Here is a 27,886-nt window from a genome sequence, read left to right as displayed (position 1 = left end):
TTATTTTTCTGTAACAGTGATAGCCCCTTCCCTTAAGTGCAGCAATGGCAGACATGAATATGAGAGGGACCACCATTTCTAGTAATGCAGACGATTTATGAATGGGGAGCCTTTTCAGGATACTGGTTCATGGAAACTAGTTCTACCAAAGGACTTGAAATGTGGCTGCACATTTTAACTGGAATAATCCCCACTGACATCTTTTGAGGAAGAGGGATAAGATTGCAATGTGTAATTATATTTATTTAATTTTTATACCACTCAATAGCCAAGGCTTTCTGGGCTGTTAACAAAAGTTAAGAAAAATTTTAAACACACACACAAACACATATAAGATAAAATTAACAAAAGACAACAAACACAGTAGCAATTGCAATTGAATCAGCAGAGAAGCATAGCAACAATTCAGAATAAAATGCAATGTTTAAAATGAAGTTAAAAATTAAATAGTTAAAAAGCTAGAAGAATAAAAAGGTCTTCAGTTGGTACCAAAAAGAATACAAAGTTGATAATTATATAGTAAATGGGATACCTCCTCTTATGAGAATATAGCCTGGTATCTAGTGTTCTCCACTACCACCAACAAAAGGCCACACTCAGCAAAATGAAGAGAGAGCGATTTTGTGCAATTCCTTAGCCCTTCCTGCAGCCTCCCATGCTACTGAAATACGCGTTGCAGCTTCTCTTAATCCTCCAGGGTGCATTTGTGGAGAGGGGCACAGCGGGTTGCAGGAATAGTTGAAAATTTCTCATTTCTGCTTCACTGACAGATACTTTCTCTCAGCTGAGGGACACTGGGTAGTAGCTAATTGTGCACCAGTGCTAGTGAAGTTGCACTAGTGTAAACAAATGGCTTGCTAGCAGTGGAGGAAAAGCGGTACCACCTATTTAGCATAGGATCCAGATGCATGTCTTAAATGACGTGTGCTTGCATTTTAAGCGGAAACTACACGATGTCATTCCCCACACATTTGGCATTCCAGAGAGGAAAGAATGAGTGGCAGGAGTTCTCTGTGAACAACATATTTTGGAGCAGCTTTCTGATGCCAGAAGCATCGCTCTGCAACAGCCTTTGGTTTATAAATGACATAATAAATGTTGAAGAAAGAGGTTTTAGTTTCAGCTAAAGCACTGAATAAGAACCCTTCCCAATGAAATCACTGGGATCAAGAGCCTGGGACTTTTTGAATTGTTTAAGAAAGTGCATAAGAATTCTGTATACCAGCAAGTTATTTCACTGTCCTGTCCTACTCTGAGCCTTGCCCTCACACTATCAATGGTTATCTCTTGAGCAACCAAGCACGCAGAATCCTCGAATAAATGCATCCCTTATTCGTTTTTGAACAAATGGGGAAGGTAAGCAAGATATAAATTAGTCTGAGGAACTTGGTTTTTTTGTCTCTGTGGTCTGAATCGCTCAGGTTCTGCTCAGTGTGGCAAGTGTTAAACGTATGGATGGCTGCTCATCTGAAGTTAATTAAAGTATACTCTACACTTCTCATCCGAGGTGCTCACTTACAGGGTATCGTGCTTACTCAGAACCTGCACTGACTTCAATAGAATATACTTTCTGTTAAGTGCGCTTCCATAATGTGCCTTTAAAAATCCCTTTCCCTGCTTGAGATAAAACAAGCTGACAAAGGAATGCACAGATATCTGCTGTAGCCATGCTCAAATGTGGGATGAGCACACCAGTTGACTGTAGTTCTAGGGTCAAATGAAATAATTTCACATACTAAAGGCATATTATCAAAACTATGCAGTCCTACATATGCTTATTCAACATCCCACTGATTTCAAGAGGACTTCATCCCAGGTAGCTAAGTATAGAATTGCAGCCTTAAAGCTGCTCTTGCTGATTTTATGGGAAAGTGTGTTAAAACATCCATCATGTTCCTGTGCCCATGTTACTATGGGATTTAATATTCAGATTTGTATATGAATATTAAATCCCATAGTAACAGAAAAACCCCATTTTTTAAAAAAACAAAAACTAATATTAATCCTAAAGCAAGGTCTGGTTGTGTTCAAATCTGTGAGTCAAAAGCTCTCTCTTGTGGCTGGAATATAGTATTTCCACAGATATTTCTGTCCTTGTTTCCATGTAACATACACTAACAGTCATGATGGAAGCCACAAAGTTTGCTACTACAGCCTATACCACCATACTAAAAATATTTGAAAACATGGTCTGGAACGATGGTTTGAACTTTCTGACAAAGAATGTAAAATACAAACTATTGGTTCTGGCTTGCATGAGTAAAAGGAGGGATAGTTGAGAGGTAGAGATTGGAAAATGACCTACCATTCCTTTTTTGTCTATGTTCAGAACACAGAGAGGACAAGCAGGGATTCTTAGGATAAATCCAATAACAGAGAAAAAAAGTTGTTACTGTTTTTCCCTTCCACTTTGTCCCTTTCATCCTGCACAGTGTTATAATAGTGTGGCTCAAAATCACATTTTTCAAAGGCAAACTCCTCCCAAGACTTTAAATGAACTGAGGGGTGGGAGGGGGGGAGAGTAATGCTAGAAAGAAAATAAATTTAAAGCACTCTTTGGTCTTCTGGATGCTTTCACGCTTGCTTTGCTCCTACACCTCTAAACAGGAATCCTTTTGCAAATGACATTTAAAAGCTCCTCCTATGTTTCCCAATTTTTCAATTTGCATGGAATATAAACACTCTAGCTCAAGCATCGATGTCCAATTTAAAAATGATTCTTTACTGCTTTCTGGGTTACATTAGCTCATACTAATGATGTACTCTAGATTTAACGGGGCTTGTGATGTCTTATCTTCCTAAACAGACTGATATAAAAAGGAAGCTTTACTGGAATCACTGGTACTTACTCCAAGTGAATGTAGTTACTACTAGAGTATATTTTTTACACTGTGGAATGCATGATGTAGAGAGCAAGAATGCTGACTGTAAGCCAAAGAGACTTTGGCTTGGCAAAAATAGATTGTTCCTGTTACAAACTGGTATGCTGGCTTTCAGCTGCCATCCCATAAGCAGGTGCTGTGAAACAATAACTCTGAGGCCACATTTCCTAAGCACCCTAGTTAGAAAAAGCAAAGCTTTCATCCATGTCAGATCTTGAACTGTTCAGAAGATTCAGTAAGAAGAAAAAAGATGAATGTCTGTTGTCTATCAATCCTCCTGCTTCTTGGACTAGGTAAACAATTTCAATCAGTTAAGTAATGTTGGTTTGGCTTATTTAACGGAACAGCTCTTGTAGACAGGGTATGGGTTTAAAAAGCCAAGACGCTTTCTATGACTTTAATTTAAGCTGAACACAAAATTATATATAAACTGAACACTTTCCCCTTCTAACATTGAAATGCAAAATATTCTGTGGCTTGCAGGGTGCTATTAAAAAAACTCTCATAGGTGTTTTTCAGTGAAGAATTAGGATGTTGTTACTTTGAAAAGGATGCCATCAGGAACTAAATGTTATTCATTATTAAGATTAAATACTGCTTCCTCAGTAGTAACTGGAGTTTCTAAAACAGTAATAACATCTTAAAAACACTTAAAGATATTGATTTTAGACAGAAAATCTCTGATAATTTCGGCAGATGGGTTCTATGATGTATATAATGCTTTATAGCTTGCAGTTAATTGATCTGCTGGCTAAGATTTATTTTTTTACCATAATAGATATTTGATGGTATACTTCCTTTTATGAAATTTTCTAAAGCCACCAGTCTTACTAATAGTTTGCATAGCTCATATACATATTAAAAATTGGCATGCAATATTATAGGAAGGTCTTAAAGAGGAGTATTTAACTTCTAATGGCTGCTTCACTGCTGTTAGTCTTCTCAAAATGGATTGAACACATGTATTTATATTCTTTTTTCTACTATTTCAGTTTGCTGCATTAGTGGTTTTTCTCTTGCAGTTTCTTTTCATTTCCCCCTAAAGGTCTTTTAAAAAAAATCTCCTTAAATAGGCCTTCATTATAACCAAAACAGTAAGTCAGACTGTATATCAACACATATTATTAAAAAATGTAATGTTTATTTAATTGCAGATATCATTGTATCATATGATTCATTTCATCAAGTGAAATTTATAATGTTCTTATAATTTCTAAGTGCCTAAAACAGAGGTGTGATCTGCAAATATCACAGAAATGGCAACTTCTGCTATGTTTGAAATGATAGCTTCACTGGGCAAGGAAAAAGAATAAGAATTGAATAAGAATTGTGAGCAGTAAAAGCTGTGCTTAGTATCTACAGTCAATGTTACAGTATATCCATTTTTTAGCTCTTTAAAAATTAATCTTAGTTAAGTACCAGTAATAACCATTATTATTCAATTAATTCACAGACTTTTGCTGTACCCACTAAAATCTAACCTAACCATTTATTTCAAAAGATAACACTACTCAATTTTAGTGGCTCCCCCTTCTACCTTAGAAAAGGGTTTGGAGGGGGTAGGTCTCAGGATTCATGACAAATGCAGAAATGAAGACATACAGAGTATCTCCTACATGCTTCTTGGCACTCTTACTGAAGGGACCCTGAGTTTGACAAGGAGGTAGGGGCAGAGGGCACGTGTCTCAGGGCACACTCATACCTGGACCAAAGCAGTCAACAGACTATGCTTTTTTTTACTTTTATTCTTTGCTTCCTAGAATTGTAGCATTAATTCCTCTATGTCTTGGTATTCACTTTACAGAGCATTGATTCCACATCAGTCTGTTTAATAGGCAGTGCTTTTTTTGTCATAGAACGCACCGGAACAGAGTTCCGGCACCTTTTTTTGACAGATTTTCCAAGTTTTAAAAGTAACTTTGAAAATTTGATGTTTGGTCCACATGGATTTGAATCGCCCTGTCGAGCGTAGCAGGTCGGCGGCAAAATCATTAAAATGGCGCACACGGGCTGCTTGTGTGTCAAATCCGATGCAGGCGTACTTCGTCTGCGCTGGTTGTGATTGGTCGTGTGGTCGCGCGCTGAGTGCTTACTGCGGGCGGTGACCGTTATGTTTCGTTACACAACTGACGTGTGTGGGTGTGTGTTCAGTGATCGACTACATGTGAAAGGTAAATAATTTCATGAGTTCCAGCACCGTTTTTCTTACAAAAAAAAGCACTGTTGCTATGTAAGTGTAAATGGATTTATCTTGTATTCCCATTTATCATTTTCATTTCACATCAGTGGGAAGGAAATAAACTATGCCAGCTTCAGGGCTGCCATAATATCTTTCTGGTCCTGGGGGTGGGAGGGATATTGCGGCTACGCAGCAGAGCTGTGGATCCTGCTCACAGCATTCTTCGGAATTTCTTCTTGTGGTCTGATGCTGAAGCGTTTCTTGTGCCCCATTTCTCAGGCTCACCAAGGAGGCTTGAAATGTCTGACGTCCCTGTTCAAGGGCAGGCTGTTTTCTCTCTCTCTTTCTCTGCTCTTGGACGGCAAATTCCAAAAATTCTTGCAGCGTCTCTACTCCCAATAACTATATTGAATTGCAGCATAACAAGTTAGGTGACCTTGACTACTCAGTTGCTGCATGAATGTATAGCCCCTTCTAGAAAGAAAATTTGAAAGTATTTTGTAGTATTAATTTGCTTTTCACCAAATTAAAAACAATTAATGTTTTGTTCCCAGGCTGCAACGAACTGTGTAGGCTTGTAAAAAAGTTCTTGTTTTTTTAAACTGAATTCCAAGCAGGCAAGTGGCCTCAGTGTGAATGCAAGGTCATAACATAACTTCCGGAATGCAATAGCTTTCTGGTCTGCAAAAGAAATAAGAGATGTGTTGTTATTTTCTGCAAGAGAAAGAGATCCACATCCTTTAAAGCAGCAGCACTGGTACTTAGGCATGTGACTCTCCATAGCACCCTTTCCAGCAATGTCAACAACTTTTGGATGGTAAAGCACCTCAAGGTTCTAGTTTCAAGAAAAAGAGCACTTGGTGTGCAACTCTAAAGGATGGCCACTTGTTAGAGAAGGGCTGCATTAGGGACTTTAAAGTTCCACCAAAGGAATTTTAATAAAACATTTGCAACTCTGTGTACAATTAACTGGACTCAATCCCCACTGACATCCATGGGGTTTTTGTTTAAGCAAGCATGTATAGGATGGGGCTGTACAGGTATATAGTTTAATTAGTATGCTGCCTTTTAGTGCTTCTTATTATGGGAATATACATTTACATTGAAAGAAATGGTTAATACATTGCATATGCTTGAAGGAGTGCTAGAAATCTTGTTGTTACTCTTAATTGAGTCTTTGATTATAATTCCAGTTAAATGATAGTATTTTGTGTGACTGCTGCATTTTTAAAAGTGTTAATTATGTATCTTTTTGAAAAGCAAGAGCTATGAAATAGGAAACACATTTAGTGCCTACAGATAGGGTTTGTAGAACAGGTATAAAGACAGCTTTTAGCTTAGGAATGGTTATTTTTTACTTTGTCAGCAGGTACATTATTTTCCAGACAATAAAGCAAAGTGAAGAATGCATTTTCATGCACAGACTAAAACAGGACAAGAGACTGTGCCCAAGGATCTGCTAGTAAGGTCCATCTGCTTGCCAAGCTGAAGAAGCAGGGTCTTTTATGCAGTGCCCCAGTTATCAAGGAATTTTCACAGGAAGCATGCCTGGATCCTCCTTTCCTGATTGCTCTTCCATGGACCGTTACGCCCTGATGGTTAGAACAGCTTTTAGCTGATTAATCTGTGTTTTTAAATCACAATTTTACACTATTCCTGTTAACTCAACACCTGGCATTTTCACTAAATTGTTTGATATTTCTTCATATTGTTAATCTGCATCTTACTTTTTATTTTGTAAACTGCCTTGGACTGGGAGTGCTTATACACACACCACTCACACTCACAAGCAATCAGTGTCTATAAATAAGCCCTGCAAAATCTGACTCCTTCTGGATAGCCTGAGAATGACAGATAGTGTAGCATTACAGAAGCTAATTAGAAGCTGACTTGGTTAAAAAGGCTTTGGTGCTGCACAGGAAAGCAAAAATTTCCTAGAGACCTGGAGACAAAGCAGGCACATCCTTCTGTTTTGGCACAGGGTTCCCCAAAGTCTCAGAGGAAGATTTTCAGGCAGCAGAGAACCTGTTGTGATCAGATTGATCTGTTCTGTCAATTGAGCTCTTTTATGTTTCCAGCACAGACGTTAAGATCCAGTTTTTTAAAAATTGACAAAATCTACCAGTAAAAAAGGGGGAGGGGATGCGTTGAAAACTCTGTTTTTCTTACCTGTGAAATCCGAGGAAGAGTTTTTCTACCCATCTTAAACTATGCTTAAAGGGGACAGGTATCTCTTTCTGTGATACTCTTTTTTCCTCTGTTAATCCAATCCTTAATTCAATAAAATTTGTTTCTACAGATAAGCAGGTTTAGCTACAAGGGCTTTATAAGACCTGCATGTCTCAATTGGTTTGAAGAGTCCTCTGATAAAATTCAATCTGGCAGCTTACCTGACTCACTTCAGAATGCAACTGAACCCTTTTCCCTAAGGCTAAGACTTAGTTTTCCTGGCTTGATGATCCAAAGAGCTTGTGGCACAGGAAGTAAAATGCTGGAAGCTGAATGCTGGAGATGTTGGGACTGAGATCTCACTTCCTCTCTTTGGTCCCTTACAGAACACAAGCAGGCAAGAAGCCAGCGAGATGCAAGAAATCTCCAGTAGTCGAAACATATGGCACAGAGAGTGCTAGGTTGAAACATTCTTGAAGCAAAAGTGGAAAAGTGAAATTTCCCCACTCTCTCTCCAGTAATTTTCTTTCAGTGGACAGTACAGGCAGTGAAAGCCAGTGCCAGGAGCTACTCCTTGCCACCATGTGTCACGACTACTAGACCATACAAGTTATTGCCTAGAAATAAGGAATAAGTGATGAGAATGATGTCCTGCTCTGTAAGGAGGTTTTCTTTTGGAATTAACTCAGCTGACCTCAGTGCTTTGTGCCTGTATTCATAGTTTTGATTCAGCCAGATCATATATGTGAAATGATACAGTGGTACCTCGGCTCACAAACACCTTGGTTCACGACCAAATCGAGTCGTAAACAAAAATTTCATGAAAATTTTGATGTGGGTTGCGAACTCCTCATTGGGTGGTGACCAAGATCGCAGCCATCTCCCCACCCCCCGGAGCGGGGAGATGGCCACAATCACAGTTCCATTCGTGCAGGGAAGAAGTACATGATCACGGGCGCGCTCCTGCAGGAAAGACGGGTGCAATCTCGGCCATCTCCCCTGAGTGGGGAGATGGCTGAGATCGCGCCTGTCTCTCCCTTCCCAGCACACCCCGTTCACACCTGTCTCTCCCTTCCCCAACACGCCCCATTCGCGCCCATCTCTCTCTCCCCCAGTGCGCCTGCAATCTCGCCCGTCTCACCGCCAGCACACCAGGATGATGGGCACGTGCAGGGATGACAGGCGCGGTCTTGGTTGTGCTGGGGGGGCGGAGAGATGGCCGTGCTTGTGCTCGGGGTGGGGAGGGGGAGATGGCCGCGATCTTTGCTGTTCTTTGTCACTTTGCTTCACATTTTTCTGATTTAAAAAAATGGTTACAAGAATGGATTAACCTTATTTACATTGAACCTTCTGAGGAAATTTAACTTGGTTCACGACCAATTTGGGTCACAACCAGAGGCCTGGAACGGATTAAGTTCGTGAGCCAAGGCACCACTGAACAGGATTTAACGTTGGGAATCATGTGTGAAATAATCAAGCTTCAGGAGTGCTTCATTTAGTTGAAGTGCATGTGTGTGCAGTGGGGGTGGGATGATGTCCAGGAATGGCATAGCTCAGCCCGAGGGCACTCCATTTTGCATAGAGCAGATCCCAGGTTCAGTCTCTGGCATCTAATTGCAAGAATGGGCTTCCAGCTGATGCAAAAGAGCCTGATGTACCTGAGACTCCAGAGAGCTGCTGCCAGATGACTAGAAAATACTGAGGTAGATGGACAATTAGTGTGACCTGATATAAATAGACAGTAGACCAGTGGTCTGACCTGATGTAAGCCAGGTTCTAGTGTTCGTATACAGACTGGTAAGATGTTCTACTTAACCTGGGTTTGGTTTCATTAGCAGGAAGAGATGGAGGCTTTTGACATTTTTGTAACTGTTAAAATCATGTACAAATACACAAATAGAGCATAGCTGAAGGCACACCTTAAACACTCTAGCATAGCACATGCAGTACTCTTGCATCTGATTTCCAGAGAGAGGCACTCCTTCAACCCCAGAGCCTGTTACTTTTCAGAATCCAAAAATACATTTCTAGCTAGTCTCTCTCTTAAGTTAAGCTGCAGTTTCCCTCTATTCTTCATGCTCGCACACTCACACAAAGCAGATGACATCATCCTTAGCTGAGAACAAAGCAACCCAGAACCTTCCTGCTGTTTCCTAGCTATGCAAAAACACCAACTGAACATTTATTTATTTATCACATTTAAATCTTGCCTTTTTCCCAAAGAGAACTCAAAGTGGCTTATATAATCCTCCTCTTTTCCAATTTACCCACACAATGATTCTGTGAGGTAGACTAACCTGAGACTCAAGGACTACCCCAAAGTCACCTAGTGAGCTTCACATCTGCAGACTAGAAGCTGGATCTCTTGGGTCCTGCTGCACTAGTTCTGTAGCCAGCAAAATCTCTCTAAAAATTCAGAAGCATGATCAGACCTGACCAGCAGGACTGATGAACTTTATCAGTTAGTTCTCCTGGCTCAATTAAACCCTTTCTGCTCAAACTCCTGTGCGGAATCAGATGAAATCTTATAATAATATTTGGTCACAGAATTTCAAGTGTTGCTTAATATTGCCCTACAGTTACTCTGCTCCTCTGTTCTGATGATGAAACACGTCTGGTTGAGAATTTATTCAAGAACTATAACAGAGTTGTTCGTCCAGTAAGCGATCATCGTGAAGCTGTGAATGTTACTCTTGGACTGCAGCTTATCCAGTTGATCAATGTGGTACAGTAGAAATATTAATTGTTATTAGATGTTAGTATAATTATCGGCAGCAGTCATAGTTTTGTTGTTGTTTTGTGCTGTCAAGTTGTCTCCAACTTACAGCGACCCTAAGAATGAAAGCCCTTCAAAATGACCTGTCCATGACAGCCTCGTTCAGCTCCTCGAAGTTCATGGCTGTGGCTTTCTTTACGGATTCACTCCATCTCATATTTTGGTTAGTTCAGCAAAACTTTTTAAATCAACTAAACTGTGATCACAATAAATTTGGTAGCTTTTGCTGATGTTCTTGTTAAAAGATGTTTTTAAAGCATTTATATACTGCCTTTCATCCTGTGGAGAATGGTATATATTATCAATGATAATTATTTCAAAACCTGATGTAATAAAATTAAACCAACAACCATAATAAAAAGAGCAGTCAATATTTCAGTGACAGTATCCTGGAAGTGCTCTAACCTCCTTCCCTTTCTGTCCAAAGCATGGCAACTGGATGTCCAAAATCTGCCATCTAACTGATTTGCAGGGTGAAAGAAACAGAGAGGCAAAGGTCTCCTCTCTGCTCCTCCTTCCCTGCATAGGACACCGACAATACTCCAAATACTACAGGGCTCACAGGTATCCCCATTGCCCTATGCCCTAAATGCAAGATGCTTTTTCTAAGAAAAAGACAATGTCTTACCACAGGGATCTTATACTACTTTCAGGCAACAAAGAATATATTGTTGTTACTTTAGATCCATGACTTGCACATTTTATTGATGGATTTGTATATTTCATGAATAGATGATTTGATTAATCAATAGAAACACACATGACTAAGTTATATCATGCCATGTTGCGTTGCAGAGTAAAACAAAACAAATCCTTCTTCAGTGGAGCTTACATTCCATGTTTTGATAGCTGGAAGATGCTAATTTGGGTCCAGGGAAAGTCAAGGCAAGAAAAGCAAGGGATTTATTTTGTTATATTAATATAATCTTGATATATTTTGTTGATTTTCTTTTAATCAGTTCATTTAACCATTGAATCAAGATTTACTTTTAATCTTGTTATTTTTCTCCTTTAAGGATGAAGTAAATCAAATTGTAACAACCAATGTGCGCCTAAAACAGGTAATTCCTCGCACCATAATCACAATTATATTCAAGGGTCCATTTTGATCAGATATACTCTCCCACTTTGAGAATGCCTTGTAATATGAAACAAGATTTCTTTTCCAAGCAAAAATAAGAGTGTTATAGTCTTTAAAGGCTTACAAAATTAAGATTTTGGGACAAGTTTTTGTTGACTACGGGCCACTACAACAGATGTATCATCATCATGATCATCATTTATTACGTATTTCTACCACCCATAGCCAAACCTCTCTGGGCAATTCACAACATTTTAAGTCACCCATCCAGATTTCAATAAGGCCTGACCCTACTTAGCTTCCAGGAGTAGGCAGGATCAGGCACTTCAGGCTATATGGAAGCTGCATGATCCATGAAGTGTTATGCTGAGTTACAAGTAGGACTGAGTGACGAATAATTATGAGTCTACACACATCGGGTAGGTGGGTTAATTGTAAACAATGAGTTCAGAGGAGAACAGAATGCAGAATACAGTGACTCTTTCTGCATTTACATTCCCTCTGACCGCACTGTTTATGGTTCTACTGCTCCCAACTCTGGCTATATACACTGGTAACGTAGCCAGTGTGGCGTAGTGGTTAAGAGCATGGGACTGGGACTCAGGCGATCTGGGTTCTAGTCCCCGCTCGGCCATGGAGCCAACTGGGTGACTTTGGGCCAGTCACAGCCTCTCAGCCCAGCCTACCTCACAGGGTTGTTGTTGTGGGGATAAGATGGAGGAGGAGAATGATGTAAGCTGCCTTGAGCCCTTTGTAGGAAAAAGGCAGGATACAAATCGATAAACAAACAAATAAATAAATAAATAAAATAAACGTTTGAGAAATTGACTGTCATCCACAAAGGCACATGCCGGAATAAGGGCTTCTGTACAGGAGGGGATTTTAAGCCCCTGCTTCAGGGCTTCTCATGCTCCCTGACTTATGAAAGCTTGCAGGGTGTTTTCACAATGTGTAATGGATACGAACATTGTTCCTTCCACAACCAAAGTGAAAAAAGAGGCCTCAGTAAAGGAATTGATTAAATTCCTCATGTAGAGAAACCCTTCCCGATGCGGCTTTTCTCATTTCTATTGCAGAAGGATAAATGTATACTTTACAAGGAGTTTTTTCCTAGGATTTGTATTTTTCTGCCTTTCTGTATGTTCCATTAATCAATGATGATGCTGTGGAATAGCTGCAGCAGCAGATTTGCAACAAACACATAGCTTTTATTCCTGTTTGTTGCAATTTAAAATTTAATACTAGACTTCCACACTCTAAGACAACTGGCAGAAAAGGCTGGAGAGGGTCTGGAGAGCAACAATATCTTGAAAAGGCCTTGCAAACATCCACTAGTGCGGGATCACAAATGCACAATAAATTTCTCATGTAAAGCAGTTTCAGAATAAATGAACTTGTTTTCAAGGAGCTATAAAACTCCATTTTGTTTTTGCTGCAAAAAACTAACCCAGCTATCCTTCTGAAAAAGTTTCTGATGTTTTTGTGGATTGTGTCAATTTGAAAAGTTCACCATTAAAAAGAATTTATATCATTATTTAATCATATGCATTCAGCCGTTGTCAGGATCACAGAGCTATGCAGTTAGGTAAACACTAAATAATTAGACAAAGCTTTCTGAAAACCTGCTGATTAGGTTGTGGCAGGAATTCTTGAAGCATTTGCCACGGGTCAAAACACCTCATCCAAAGAAGCTTTGGGTTTGTGTTTCCTAAGGAGCAAGCTCTCAATTTTGCCACTTGGGAAGCTCTTTTTGAAACAGATTTCAAAACATTCAAAAATAGTTTGGTTGTGATTCAAAAACCATACCCTAGAAATTATTTAAAACATTCCTCCACTTAGGCTGAGTTCCACGCCATTATGTTCTTGGATATGATTTAATTATTCTGTTCCTTGCAAAATAGCGGTATCAGTGTGCAAGGGAGAAAGGAGGTATAATTAGGTAACTAAACTGTAAATGTACTTGATTGAGTATAGGTGATGATAAAAACATCATGTGTTCTTTTTATACTATGTATGATTTATGATAATGAGTTGCTGACACTGGATGCATTTTGGTATTTGTTCACAAAATGGAAAAGACCATGTTAATTAGGTTCTGTTTATTGCATCTATTACTTTAATGGATAAAATAATTGTTCTTCATTATGCTTACACTCAGAAATATGAATAAGACTTTTAACTCTCTAACATTCTGCTGTTAGCAATGGAGAGATGTAAATTTGAGATGGAAGCCAGAGGATTATGGGGGCGTGAAACAAATTCGCATCCCGTCAGAAGATATATGGCATCCAGATTTCGTTTTGTACAACAAGTAAGTACGAATACTGATTTATTTTATAGATTTTATTTATTTATAGCATTTATCCTCCACTCAGCCATACAGCTTTCAGATCAATAAAAATAAGACAGTCCTACTTTCTGGATTACAATTCAGAAAGGACCGATCACAGAAACTGGACCCATCACAGAAACTGATTATCTGGACATATTTCAGTCCGGCTTCAGACCCAGGTACGGTACTGAATCTGCCTTGGTCGCCCTGTATGATGACCTGTGCAGGGAGAGAGACAGGGGGAGTGCATCCCTGTTGGTTCTCCTGGACCTCTCAGTGGCTTTCGATACCATCAACCATGGTATCCTTCTGGATAGGCTAGCGGGATTGGGGGTTGGAGGCACTGCCTTGCAGTGGTTCCGCTCCTATCTCAATGGCTGGTTCCAGAAGGTGATGCTGGGGGACTATGGCTCTGTGCCATGGCAGTTATGCCATGGAGTACCGCAGGGATCCATTTTGTCCCCTTTGCTATTTAACATCTACATGAAACCGCTGGGAGAGGTCATTAGGAGGTGTGGGCTGCGGAACCATCAGTACGCTGATGATACCCAGCTCTACCTCTCGTTTTCCACCAATCCAGGTGAGGCAGTGGCTGTACTGAGCTGGTGCCTGGCCAAGGTAATGGGCTGGATGAGGGCCAATAAACTGAAGCTCAATCCAGACAAGACGGAGGTCTTGTTGGTTGGCAGATCGGGCTTCAGGGAAGGGGACCTTAACCTTGTCCTGAATGGGGTTGCACTCCCTCTGAAGGACAAGGTCCTCAGCTTGGGAGTGCTCCTCAATCCAGAGCTTTCGCTGAAAGCTCAAGTAACAGCAGTGGCTCTTTCAGCTTCGGCTGATTCACCAGCTGCGTCCCTACCTGGGGAACGACTGCCTGGTGACGGTGACTCACACATTGGTAACTTCCCGACTAGACTTCTGTAACACCCTCTACTTGGGGCTGCCCTTGAAGATGGTCCGGATATTTCAGTTGGTGCAAAACAGAGCTGCCAGGTTGCTGATGGCGACTGGGCATTGTGCTCACATAACTCCAGTCCTCTGTCAGCTTCACTGGCTCCCCATTGAAGTTCGGACCCAATTCAAGGTGTTGGTTATCACCTATAAAGCTTGGGTCCTGGTTACCTAAAGGAGCGCTTGTGTCCATACATGCCCTCCCACCCCTTGAGATCGGCGGCAGAAGCCCTTCTCCAGGAGCCCTCCGTGAAGGACATTAGGAGGGTGAGCACCCGGAGGAGGGCCTTCTCTGCAGTGGCGCCCAATCTATGGAATGCGCTCCCCAGAGAGGTCCGCCCGGCGCCGTCCTTATTTGCTTTTCAGCGCCAGGCCAAGACCTTTTTATTTAAACGTCATTTTAATTGTTAATATTATTTATTGATCTTATATCTTCAGCCAGGACGTCCCCAATTATATTGTTTTATATGGTTAATTGTGTATTTATTTATTTACTGTTGTGAGCCGCCCTGAGGCTTCAGCGAATGGGGTAGCATAGAAGTTTGCTAAATAAATAAATAAACAAATAAACAAACAAACAAAAATGGATGGGAAGGATAATGAAAATTCAGTCACCATTTCTTAATGTTATACTTAATTAGTAATTACCTTAATGTATACATAATAAATTATTAATTCTCTGACACAGTCCCATAACAGTGGGAGTGCTGAGGAGCCCAACTAGTAAAGTTCAAATACAGAATCATGACCAAGGCTTTGTTTTTTGTTTGTTCCTATTCTTGACTAGCTCGAATGAGCTTCAGCAATGTCCAGAGAACTGGAAAGGACAGATCAGAAGTCAATGTTTCCTGTTTCTGTGTTCTTCCAATTTGTCCACAAAGAGTTGCAGTTTGCAAAACATTTATTTCAGATGCAACTAGGACCATGTCATGAAGAGGCAGTATTAAATGTAATTACTGATGCTAGATTAAAATCTGGAAATTGCCTATCATATTTTCAAACAAGACTACCTAAGAAAAATACTTTTATTAGATGAAATGATGTTTTATTTATCAGCTATTTCAATCTGATTTCATCTTGGTCAACAAAATATGTGGTCAAGCTATCTAAATGAATGCTCATTAATTCAAGATAACTGACAAACTTAATTTCATATACTCTTTTGTAAATGATGTTCCATAATTATACCAAATTCTACCATTTTTACATTAAAATGCAGTTGTTTCTGTTTTTAATATTTATATTTGCAAAATAGATCATTTTTAGAGGAGAAATACTAAGATACATGGTGACAAAATGCCACTTTCAGATAACCAGAAGAAGCAAATTCAATCCTATACTCCTCAGGAGCTATCTTTATTGAACGCAGTGGGGATTGTACTCTATATTATTCTGAATCTTTCCCGAACTATTGACATCACTCAATTCTTCTGAGTTTACAAGTGGAAAAGGGAATTTACTGCATCAGTTTAAGAATTAACATCCATTTCTCTCCTTTTATAGTGCAGATGGAGATTTTGCTATTGAGCAGTTTACCAAAGTACTTTTGAACTACTCAGGCCACATTACATGGACCCCCCCAGCCATCTTTAAAAGCTACTGTGAAATTATAGTCACCCATTTCCCGTTTGATGAGCAGAACTGCAGTATGAAGTTGGGTACATGGACCTATGATGGCACAGTGGTCGCCATCTATCCGGTAGGTTATAGTTGGGAATATAACAGCAGTCCAAAAGTGTACATGGTTATATTGTGGACTGACCTCTGTCTAGAAACCACCATCATGCATGTGTACAGTGCAAATTGTAACTTTTTCTGGATTAGCACACTGTCATGGTGTATCACATACGGCTTTTGAAATTACCCTTAGTTTCACTAGCTCCTTGTCTTCTTTCATTAGGGTGGCAGGACTGCTAGTCAATAAATGCAAACTGCTGTTAGATAACAAAAGTAGAACCAGTTATCTTTAAATTCTACTTGAAGGTTTAAGCCACACTGCTTTTATTTGTGTATACAGTGAGGTAGTGGAGACTGTTTGTTTTTGTTTTGCTAGATCTGAAAAGTTCTTACCTTTAAATATTGATTTAAATATCTTTTTTGTAGAGAAATATCACAACCCCCACCCCCAAACTACAGCATACTGCCTGAGGAAGTTTTTATCCAGCAATTACGCTGACTCAAAGCTTTTCTACACAAGGCATTTCATTGTGCTCTTGTGATTCCTCATTCATGGTTGTTCATGGGTTCTTTAAACAGTGTTTATCTGGCAGTTCCACTTTTGTTTTTTCAAATCACTTTGTTTTTTTTAGAAACGTATTATTTATCAGCTTGCTATTTCTATTGGTATTTTTAGTTTATTCTGCTGTAGCACAGCTCCACCTAGAGAATATGCAGCAAAAAGCAGCAAAAGGAAAGCTCTTTGAGTAGAGCGCACCTCTCAGTTCTGTAATATAATTGAAAGCACATACAGTGATTAACAGCCTTGTATAGAAATCTCTCAGAATGATATGGAAGAGACCATGTGATAATGTTTTTCATTTGTTTTCCATTATGTCTTCTATTTGTAATCCTCCTATTTTTCCCCTGCTGATTCTTCTGTCTGTTTTCCTTATCAGAAAACCCATTTACGAGGAAATTATGGAGTAACTTCACAATTCCTTCTCAGTTGTAGGCCTAGGAGAATTTGATGTGGAGACAACTAAGCACTGGATCAGGAAGCAAATATCTATCAGTTTTAGTGCAGTGGCAGTATTCTAAAACTATAGCATAGAAAAAGAAAATTTCTGGCCGATTCAGATTAACACAGACTGCTTTGATGTCCAGGAAACTTTATTCAGCCCAAGCAGCTGGGTCTAGGTCATCTCACAAAAGGGAGGTATTGGTTAACTGGAGATTTCGTATTTTTAAAGGAGGTTGGTACTGTTCTACATTATTTTAGGGCTGTTCGGATAGTGAAAAATTCAACAGGAAGTTCACTCTCTATTTAGTTTCTTTTGGATAAGATATAACTAGGGATTTAAAGTATCTTTTAAATATGTGCTTTGATTACAAATAGAACATAAGCAGAGGCAAAGAGTAGGCACCCACTCCTACAAGGCAGCCTGTTTGTTACCTAGCATAAGATCTCCAGTGAGAAGCCCACACCCCCAAGATTCCTTTAGCCAGTTCATTGCTCTTTCCACTTTTTAATTACTATTACTAATTAATTGAATAGTAATTTTCAACAAGACCAAAAGGTAAAAGTAATATACAAATATATAACTTAGAATGGGTTTATGAAATGTGTGTCTGTGAACATATGAAAGTACAGCTATTAATAAAATTATATATAAACAATTATACATAAACTTCAGGAAATGCAAGGAGAAAATGATGCACATCCTACTAAGAGTTTTCTTACTCAGATGTTCATCATATTCTCCATATGCCTATTGAAGACAGGTTATGGCATATTCTGTCTGAATTTCTCATATAAAGATTTTTTTTATTTTTGTAGAGAAATGTTTTTATTAGGGGCATAAGCAATAGTTCAGCCTTATATAAACAGCAGCATCATATAGCATATTTTTAGAAGAGAAGCACCACTCGGGTGCACATAAGTACCTTCATTAATTTTTAAAATACTCAGGTAGCTCAGTCAAAATCTTTAAACACGTATCTCATCACTGAGAAGAGAAACATTTAAACTCCAAAGATCAGGGGATCTTAATGAGTCTGAAAATTGCAACTCCAAACAGAACTTCCAGAATTTCAATCTTTTACTTCTGACTCTGTCTGTGTTTCCTTTCTGCCCAGTCCTAGCCCCTTGCTGTAACTGAACTTTTATTTAGCTTGGAAAACAGAGTTGTAGTAGAATGCATTTTTCTTCTTTTATGGATCTGATCAGAGATGGTGAGAACTGTGGTCCAATACAAGACTGGAGGGCAGTGCATTGAGGAATACCCTTATTCTGTCTGCTTACTTGGCCTCTCAAGAGAAAGAGCAATGGCAGCAACTCAGAGAAGGAAAGACAGTTTCCACTATACTTGCCTTCTCATTTTGGGTCATGGTGTAGACTAGGCCTAAAGAGTGATGGCACTGAATGAAGAGCAATGCTGTTGAAAAGGAGATGGAGTTAGTTAGGGACCACTCTCCTTCCCCAGAACACCTTGCTCAAGATCCCCACCCTCAAAGCTATGGTCAGACGGTGCATTCAGACACACATTATCCCAGTTCACACCATTACAGCAGAGGAAATAAGCCATGGTGGCTTATTTCTGCTAGCATACATCTGAATTAGGAAAGGATCCCTTTGCTTCTTGGTGCCACCCTGCTCTAGCCTTCCAAAGTTTGGTGAGCTTGGAAGGAGGATTATGGCTCTGCAAAACCCTGTGCTTTGTTAAACAATGAAATAGCTGCTAAGTTTATCCCCATGGTTTTGGGCACTTACCTGTGGCCTTGAGGTATGCTACGTAGTTATTGCTACACCAAAGAGTTTACCTGTGGCTCCAGTAGCTGCTGCAAATGCCATGAAGGAAGCATTATCTGCATGTGAAATGAAATGGAACAGAAAATTCCTTGCAGTATTTTGTGTCCTCCTGGAGTGGAACTGGATTGGACCTTACACCTAGTGCCAGAGCTTGAAAACGTTCTTCCTGAAAGCAAGATAACTCATCCACTAGGGTGTTGTCTGAGCTTGGAACACAGCGTGCCAGGATGGAAAAGCATGCAAATAAAAACTTCCTTGCTTCCTTATCTCCAAGGGCCTGGTCCAGTGGAGGCAACTCCCTTCAGATTCAAGGATACTTAGGAAGGAACAAAACTACCTGTGCCAAAGATGATATGCAGTTTATTGAAATACAGTGGTGAATCGTGGAGGTGGATTATCAATACACAAGCAAAAGAAATGTTTATAGAAGCACCTTTAGCTTCCTGCTGTGACAAATGCTGTTCCTGGGCCGCTAGTTACTTGGCCACTTTGCACATTCTTGGTTCCAAGTGAAAAGCCCAGAAGAACAATATCCCTTGCCTTGGTTTTATACCGTTTCTTTCTCCCTCTGTTTCAGAGTAAGACAGTGTACACAGGTTAGTCCCCTTTGGGGATACAAGGAAGGATAGGGAAAGAAGACTCAGCTATGCCAATCAACTTCAGCAAAAGAGAGTGTAAACATCTTTCTTTCAAGGATGAAGTAAGGAATTCACAGCACCTGGTAGCTGGTGGTCTCATGTCTCACAGCCATTACGCCTAATAAGTGTCTCTGGCTATGCTTAGTTCATGTTCAATTCTTTGTCACAATCCCACTATGCTCACCAAATGTGTGACACTGTCACATATCAATGCTTGCACATCGATCACCCTGACCACTGCCTGATACTTGAGCAAGAGAGGCCAAATGCTTGGCTCCTCTGCTGCGCACAGCCTCCCCTGGGGGGGTTTCAGTTGGTAACAGACACCTTAGCCCAGCGGCTTCCCCTGGCATCAGCAAGGGGGAAGAGCCACTAGGGTGGGGTGTCTGGAAAGTGCCACTTGGGGGCTTTGCTGCCTGTCCTCAGCTGCAGCTCCAAGGCCAAAGCGGAAAATGTGTTTGCTACTCTGAGCAAGGCCTCTCTAGCCTTTTGACTTAATCATGGCTTAGCATATTGTCTGGGTTCAGGCAACATGCTAAGCTTGTGTGTGTGGAGGGGCGGATTCTAAATCGTACTTCAAGCCATGACTTATAAACCACCTCCTGGAAAGCAAGGAAGGTTCAGAAGACCACCCAGTCTTACCCCCCCCCCCCCCGCTCCATAGCTTGGCATGTTGTACAAACCCAGTCAGACACTAAGAGACAGAGACCCATATTTGGGTTATAAGCATCTTTGGGTGCTGACTTTTCTTCCTGGAGAATGGATATGGGATCAGCAGATTTTAGCTGTCTGTTCGAGTTTTTAAGCTCTGTACTTCCACTCTTGCTCAGCCTGTATATAAACACACATATTAGAGAAATGCCATGAGACCCCAGTGACCATCTGAAGGATAGTTAACCTGGCTAAGTGACAGGTCTCACCATTTGGAAAAGTGGTATGAACATAGCATTATTCTTCTCTGTGAATATTATTTAAAAAGAGCTATCAGTTTGTAATATTTACATTTCTCTTGAAGAAATGTAAGGTAGCATCATGCCTTTAATTGTATTCATTAGTGCTGCACATTCATCTCCTCAGGAAAGCGAAAATCCAGACTTAAGTAACTACATGGAGAGTGGAGAGTGGATAATGAAGGATTACCGCGGCTGGAAGCACTGGGTTACCTATGACTGCTGCCCTAACACTCCGTATTTGGATATTACGTATCACTTTGTGATGCAGCGTCTGCCTCTCTACTTCATTGTCAATGTCATTATTCCTTGCCTCCTCTTCTCATTCTTAACTGGATTAGTGTTTTATTTGCCCACAGATTCAGGTATGTACTTTTTAAAATATATCGTATCTCAACTCATAAGCAATAACCAGTATATGCCCCCTTCTGCCTGACCTGAATTATTCTCTAATTTATGGTGGACTTATGAATACAAATGCAGTGCTACAGAGATATGCTCAGTATGTGTATCCCTGTAACCAAGTTCATGAAAAACATGAAAAATCTAACTTCCCTTTTTAAAATTGTGGTCCTAATAATGATGGGGAAGAATTCGGAAATCTATTTTAGGTACCTTTCTACCTAAAAGGATACTCAAGAATTGGTAACATACACAGTAAAATCAGTCATGAGACATAAAACTAACTTGCTGACTAAGTGGGGGATGATGGGCACTGTAGTCTAATACATATGGAGTGCACAGGTTGAATCAGGTGAATTTCTCCTCAAAGCATACACCAGCTTCAGAAGATGGATTCTCCTAAGGATTGTAACAGTGGAGGAAAAGGTAACCTCCCACTGCCCGCCTTCTACAGAACTGTTGATGCTTTGTAACTTTTAAAAAACCTGCGCATTAAATTCAGAGATAGACCGAATATCATGGCCCTTATTTAACTTAAGGGTTGTAACTGATATATCTCCCTCAGGAATTCCCTCTCTGTTCTTGTCTCCTCACTGACTCTCCTATATTGTTCTGCCTTTCCCTGTAACAGGTGAGAAGATGACCCTGAGCATCTCTGTCCTGCTTTCTTTGACTGTATTCCTTCTTGTCATTGTGGAGCTAATTCCCTCGACCTCCAGCGCAGTGCCTTTGATTGGCAAATACATGTTGTTCACTATGGTGTTTGTCATAGCCTCCATCATCATCACTGTTATTGTGATCAATACACACCACCGCTCTCCAAGTACCCACACTATGCCACAGTGGGTGAGGAAGGTGAGATGGAGTGTGAACTTCAGCGGAGCAGCTGTCCTTATCTCTTGAAATAAATACTGTCACAACAGGCAATTTACATGCTTGCGTGGCAGGATGCTGGAGTAGATGCACCCTTGGTCTGATCCAGCAGGATGGCTCTTCTAGAGTTCTTCTGCACCAACTTTCCTTGCTATTGTTTCTGTACATGGAAGAATTGGGATGCAAATTATTTTGTGCAAACTTAGGAGTGGTTTAATTTACAGCCCAGATGATTATGTTCTTACTCACAAGATACCACTTTGCAATCCCTTCTGCAGGACTACCCCATATCCTTAATGGGAATTCAGACAGACATAAATGCTTTACCAATACTGGAACTTAGCATAGCTAGTAGAGTTGTTACTGCCCTTAAAAGATTCACAACAGATAATTTTCTCTTGCATGTTTCCTAACTGAAGAATCCGTCCTTCCATATTATTGGTAACCTCAATTCCCACCAGTGAGTCTGCACTGGAAGCCCTGATCACCTGACATACTGCATCAGGTGCTGACTGTGTGCAATCCCAACCATTTTAATCTGAGAATCGGTGGTGGATGGTGCAGTAACTTTAAAGAGCCATTTATGCCATTACACCTAGTCTTCTCAACAGATTAAAGCAATCTTCCCGGCATTAGTTCATCTTATGCATCGAATACGGTGCTGTTGCCTCAGTGTCCCACTTGTGGGCATCTGACTGGACACTGTAGGAAAAGAATGCTGAACCAGATAGATCTTGATCTCCTTCTCCGAGCAGCCTCAGAAACTTATTTTGTGAATTATACCGGTAGAGTGAAGTAGGTGCCTTCATGAATATCATGAAATAGCAAGGCTGTGTTAGTTTTTTAAAAACATTAATTACGTTTATACCCGGGGAGATTTGAAAGGTTCCAAGTGGGAGGAAAACTCTATTCTGCAGGTTGGCTGACCACATAATACACATAAAATAAGCATGGAACCAGCACTGGATCCTAAGCTAACAAAATCCATCATGTTCCAATTTCACATGTTGATCAATAGTGGAGCATAGCTTAGTGTTATCTACCCTATGTACAATCTCCCCCCAAAAAGTCTCATTTATAAAAATGAATGATAAAGGGCAGCCTAACAACTCAGGATGCTTCCTTTGTCCCAGCTGTTGCATGTGCAAGAGAGTTCAAATTTCAAACATGAAAAAATACTTAATTGTAGGATTGAGTGATGGTACAGTGCACAGTGCTTTCTCTCATGAAAGCATACCTGTAAAATTAATGTATATTCCTTTCAGATTTTTATCGACACAATTCCAAATATTATGTTCTTTTCAACAATGAAGCGGCCTTCTAGAAATAAGGAGAAAAAGATTTTTACCGAAGACATAGATATTTCTGAAATCTCAGGTAAACAAGGTCCAGCTGCCGTGAATTTCCAGTCATCACTCATCAAAAATCCAGATGTGAAAAGTGCTATTGAGGGCATCAAATACATTGCTGAAACTATGAAGTCTGACCAAGAATCCAACCACGTAAGAATGTTTTCCTAATGTGAACCATTTTTAGTTTTAAAAGTGTCCACTTTTGTTTGAAAGCAATACCAATTTATTTCTGACTCATGCACACCATGAACCTTTTGTTCTGCCTCTAATGCAATTTTAAAGGACAATAAGTAATGGCAATCCAGATTTATAAGTAATTAAAACAATCCATATTTATCTGTATTTTTCAATCAATTTTAAAGGGGGAAATGGACTGCTGTTTTATTTAGTTGTATACAGGTAACAAGGGTTTCCCAGGTTTCATTTCCTGCATACAGTCTAAAATTCCTCATGATTTCCAGAAGAGTTGTTGTATTAGTCTGTTGCAGCAAAAACAACAGAGTTTTGTGGTAGCTAAAGCTGATGATATAATAAATCTGTTTATCATTAAGTTGCTACTTTTCTGCAGTTGTGCAGTATTTGGCTCCCCCTTGTGACCAGAATTCCCGAAAATTATTGAGCAAACAAGTAACACCTCAAGAACATAGAATATAATAGGTAAAACTTGTTCTGAATGAATCAGACCCACATAACAGTTAATAGTGAAGAGCTCGAGAGGGAGACCATTGAACATGTGGCACTATTCAAACTATCTCCTAACCTTCAGCAAAAATGGGTTGTTTTTCAGCTGTTACAACTGATAGTTTTTACTTAAGAGCACAGTGTATGGCCATGTTTGCCTCTGACTGTATCATCTTCCTCCTTCTCATATAAGCAGCAGTCCTTATATAGGTTCTCACGCATATGTTCTACCTTTGCTGACTGCGATGACTTGCATGTATGAATCACCTCTCATGTACACTAGGGCCTAAATGTTAACATTTTCTGTTGCTGCAAATACAGTGCTGCTCAGCTGAAACAGTTCACACATTTAGTGGTGATGAACATGCATGTGTGACTCTGATGTTACGTCTCTACATGGAGTATATATGTATATGTGCTGTATCACGTCAAAGGTCTATGTGTTCTGGGATTCTGTTTCCCAGAGCAGCCAGCCAGATACCTCTGGGAAACTCAGGAGTGGTCCACGGAAGAAAGAGCCTTCCCTGCTGTTGTCCCCAAGCAATTGGGATTTCAAAATGCACTGCCTCTGAGCATGATGGTTCCATTTTTCAAATTATGCACTGCATGAGGAAATGCTTTTCATTTGCTTGACCTGAATCTACTGGCAGTCTGTTTCACTGGGTAATTTCCAATGCTGTGTGAGAGGGAGGGGAAAAAATGATCCCTCTCCACTTTCTCTTTACCATGCATAATTTTATGATCCTTTATTATATCTGCATGGGCAGGTTTTCACCAAATATACATTTTTCAAATGCAGAATTCTCTTTCCTTTCCAGTAATATTTTAGCATTAGAATATCACGCTGCATCAGTGCCTAAGGTGTTCAATTTCTATACAATGCATGTGAAATGAACTTTACAATGCAAATCAAAATGCACGTTATAGTCTTCTCATATCATCCTTGCTTCCGTATCTGCCTGTCCTCGTAGGAGATGAGTGCAAAAATGAGGCATGTGCCACATGCAGGGTGGAACTGAGACCCTTTTGGACAGGAGCAAGGGGACTCGTGGACCTGCTATGACAAAGACCCAAGCCCGGTCTGCTGCCCACCTCTTCTTTGATCCCCTCCCCAGACCAAGACAGCAGGAAGGCACAGTGGCTGGTTAGGCCTGTCAGACCTCTATACAGTGCCACTGTCATTTGCTTCATACATAATTTGTGGGGCAGATGCTGAAAAGACTGACTACCACTGTCTTAGGGCAGCGTTTGCCAAACTAATCTAGTCTCTCAACACTTGCTGGAGTAGAATGATAAGAGAACTGGATCCTCAGATCAAGTCTAGTTTATTCCTGTATTTTGTTTTCATTGCAGTGTATATACAATCCAATTTCAGATAAGTGAGTTGTAAAAAGGGAAGGAGCTTTTGAACCACATTCTGGCACTATTGAATTAGGCTGAATTCATGCCCTAGAAATTGATTTACAGAGCACAGGAATCCAAAAAGTTAATTTATTAAACCTAGTGCTGCTTCCAAGCCCTACAAATTAATGTACAGAGCCTAGAGCTATGCCAGACCTTAAAATTAATTTAGAGAGGCTAAAGCTGCACCCAAGTTGGAGAGAGAGAGAGAGAGAGAAAAGAGAAGAGGAGAAGAGAAGAGAAAAGAAAAAAGAGAATTTCCTGTCTTCTGGCTCTTGTGACAGAGGCTGGTGAGGGTCTAGATTGGTTTCATGAGGGATCCAGTTATATTTTACCTCCGGTATCAAAAGCGATATGAGCACTATGCGGCGGAGAATGTGGATGAGAGGGTGCTGATGTATTCATGTCCTGCTTGTGGGTTTCCTGTGGGCAGCTGGTTAGCTACTGTCCGAACAAAATGTTGGAGTGGATGCTTGGTCTCAGCCAGCATGAGATCTTCTTCTGTTCTCCCGGTTCAAATTGACTGGCAGGCTGAGCTGCCTCCCCCAGCCATATACTCAGAAATCAGAAACACATCAGAGAAGCACACACAGTCACTGCCCAGGTGCCTGTGGAAGGGACAAAGGCTTGGCTCTGGATTCTGTGCTCGCTGAGTCCTGGCTCTGGTTGCCATAACACCCCAGCTATGCTGTCTGGCATGGTGTGCGCTGACAGGGCTGTGCGTTTGCCAGGCTGCCAATGCCGGCCTATCTTTCCTGCTCACCCCAGGAGCCAGTGAGGCTTTGTGGCGGCCATGTGCTCTGAATGCATGCCTAATTCCATGTTTAATACCTTAAAAAGGGAAATATTGCTAGCATTGAAATGTTCTGATGGAACTCCAGGTTTCTGCTGGATACCATTAGGAAAACACGATCTTAAAGCACTACCTTAGGGTATTTTCACAAGTGATACAAGAAGACCTTTTAGGCTAGAAATCATTTGTTTGTTGATGTCAGGGAAAGCATACAGGAATTATGAGCGAGTGATACTTAAATATCCAAAATTCTGATTTCCTCTTTTATTTGTTTTTCCATCCTCAGGCTGCAGAAGAATGGAAGTTTGTTGCAATGGTAGCTGATCACCTTCTCCTTGGCATCTTCATGTTCGTTTGTATCATTGGAACACTGGCTGTCTTTGCTGGCCGCCTCATTGAACTGCACCAGCAAGGGTGAAGGCAGGAAATCTACTTGGGTAGTATGATTTGGATCCTAAAGGTTAACTGACATAATTTTTTAAAAAGGAAAGTTTCATGTTCCCTTACAGCACTCATGCCCCCCCACACACACACACATTGTCTGGGAGGGCCCCCCAACCCACTAAGTGTCTTGGGGGAAATTGGAGGGCAGGATGGGATGCAATCTTTCCTTTTCTTGATGCCCTTAACTTAACTTACTAGAGAATCCATGTCTTGAGTGACCTCCCCACATTTTAAGAGCTACATAGTTGTCAGACTTGTGGGGAAGGAGAACATTTCAGAAAGAAAAGCAAGCATCAGTGGGAATAAAACTGAATTGATAACATTTTAAAGCTGATATCTGCTTCCAAAAACCATCATTTTGCAACAGCATTTGATTTATGAGCAACAAGTCAATGTTGAAGAACACAGCCTCAGTTTCACCTAAGCATCAGACAAGAATATTTCTCTGTTAAATCACTCAGACTATGATAACAAGACACTGGTGTGTTTGAGCTGTTTATGCAGGAAGCTAACTATGCTGTATGTTAGCAATTTGTTTTACTGCCCATTGTTCATCTTTTATTTCCAGCAATTCAGGTTACAGAAACTTGCCTCACCCCTAGGCTTGCCCCAACGCATTGATTTCTGTTGACTGAGAGCAGTCAAAGCATGCTGGATCTTCACATAGATTATTCCCTATTACCTTTTGTACCAATGGGGAAGGTAACGCCAGATGTCTCAGTTGTGGCATGTGTGGAAAATAAGAATAATTACTGATCTGAAGTCAGTGAAACCATACAGGTCCATGCAAGTCATATTTATTCAGAAACTCCGACTGAGTTCAGTAGCATTTACTTTCTGTCAAGCATGCTTCCATAATATGTTCTGTAAAACCCTGTTTCAGATCACCACAGAGATTTATTTTCCATGCTAGGAGATAGTAACAGATCTCTTGATCCTTCTTAGCACCATTTGCAGTTAGTCAAAAATAAAGCAATGAACTTCATAGATATGTCCCCTAACCATGCCAAGAACAGACTGGATTAAGCAGACCAATTGCCTGCAGTTCCAAGGGCAATTTCACACACACTAAAGTCTCATTAGCAAAACTGTTACTTACTTGCTCATGCTGTATATTTATAGAATATATATCTAAACACCCATTTTATTGTACTGTATAGAAAGGGGGTTGAATGTTCAAAAGAAAAATCAAAACAGTATTCATCTGAAAAATAAAAAAACTAATACCTCCCTTAATGCAACTGATGTTCAAATCTTTGAATGACAGGCTCCCTCTTGTGGGTGAAAAGCAGTATGTCTGAAAACGTTGGTGAACATTCAGTTTCTATGTACCTTTGATTTTCCCTAACGAACACTGCTGTGATGGAAATAACAAACTTCAGTGGTATGATATAAAAGTTCCCATTGCATGTCTTTAGCAGTACTAATTCTTCAGTCTCCCAGGATGGGTTCTCTTTGGTTAACAGTCATCAATCAAGGGAAATTGGGATAAAAGTATGCCATTTATCTAGCAT

At 40.3% G+C, this 27,886-nt stretch overlaps 1 protein-coding gene across 1 annotated transcript; it reads left to right on the top strand.

The window, feature by feature from the left end:
- The first annotated feature begins 2,993 nt into the window (after positions 1-2,993).
- CHRNA1 (cholinergic receptor nicotinic alpha 1 subunit) lies at positions 2,994-26,693 on the top strand. The gene is made up of 9 exons (XM_044427127.1): positions 2,994-3,175; positions 9,810-9,955; positions 11,023-11,067; positions 13,289-13,398; positions 15,874-16,069; positions 20,554-20,791; positions 21,460-21,683; positions 22,967-23,203; positions 26,215-26,693. Exons 1-9 carry the CDS (start codon positions 3,133-3,135, stop codon positions 26,344-26,346), a joined length of 1,371 nt encoding a protein of 456 aa, XP_044283062.1. The 5' UTR covers positions 2,994-3,132; the 3' UTR covers positions 26,347-26,693.
- Positions 26,694-27,886: the final 1,193 nt, after the last annotated feature.

Source organism: Varanus komodoensis, unplaced genomic scaffold, assembly GCF_004798865.1.
Source record: "Varanus komodoensis strain SLA01 unplaced genomic scaffold, ASM479886v1 scaffold18_1, whole genome shotgun sequence".
Taxonomy (NCBI): Eukaryota; Metazoa; Chordata; class Lepidosauria; order Squamata; family Varanidae; genus Varanus; species Varanus komodoensis.
The sequence above is the reverse complement of the archived record's forward strand: the minus strand, read 5'-3'. Positions and strand labels throughout refer to the sequence as shown.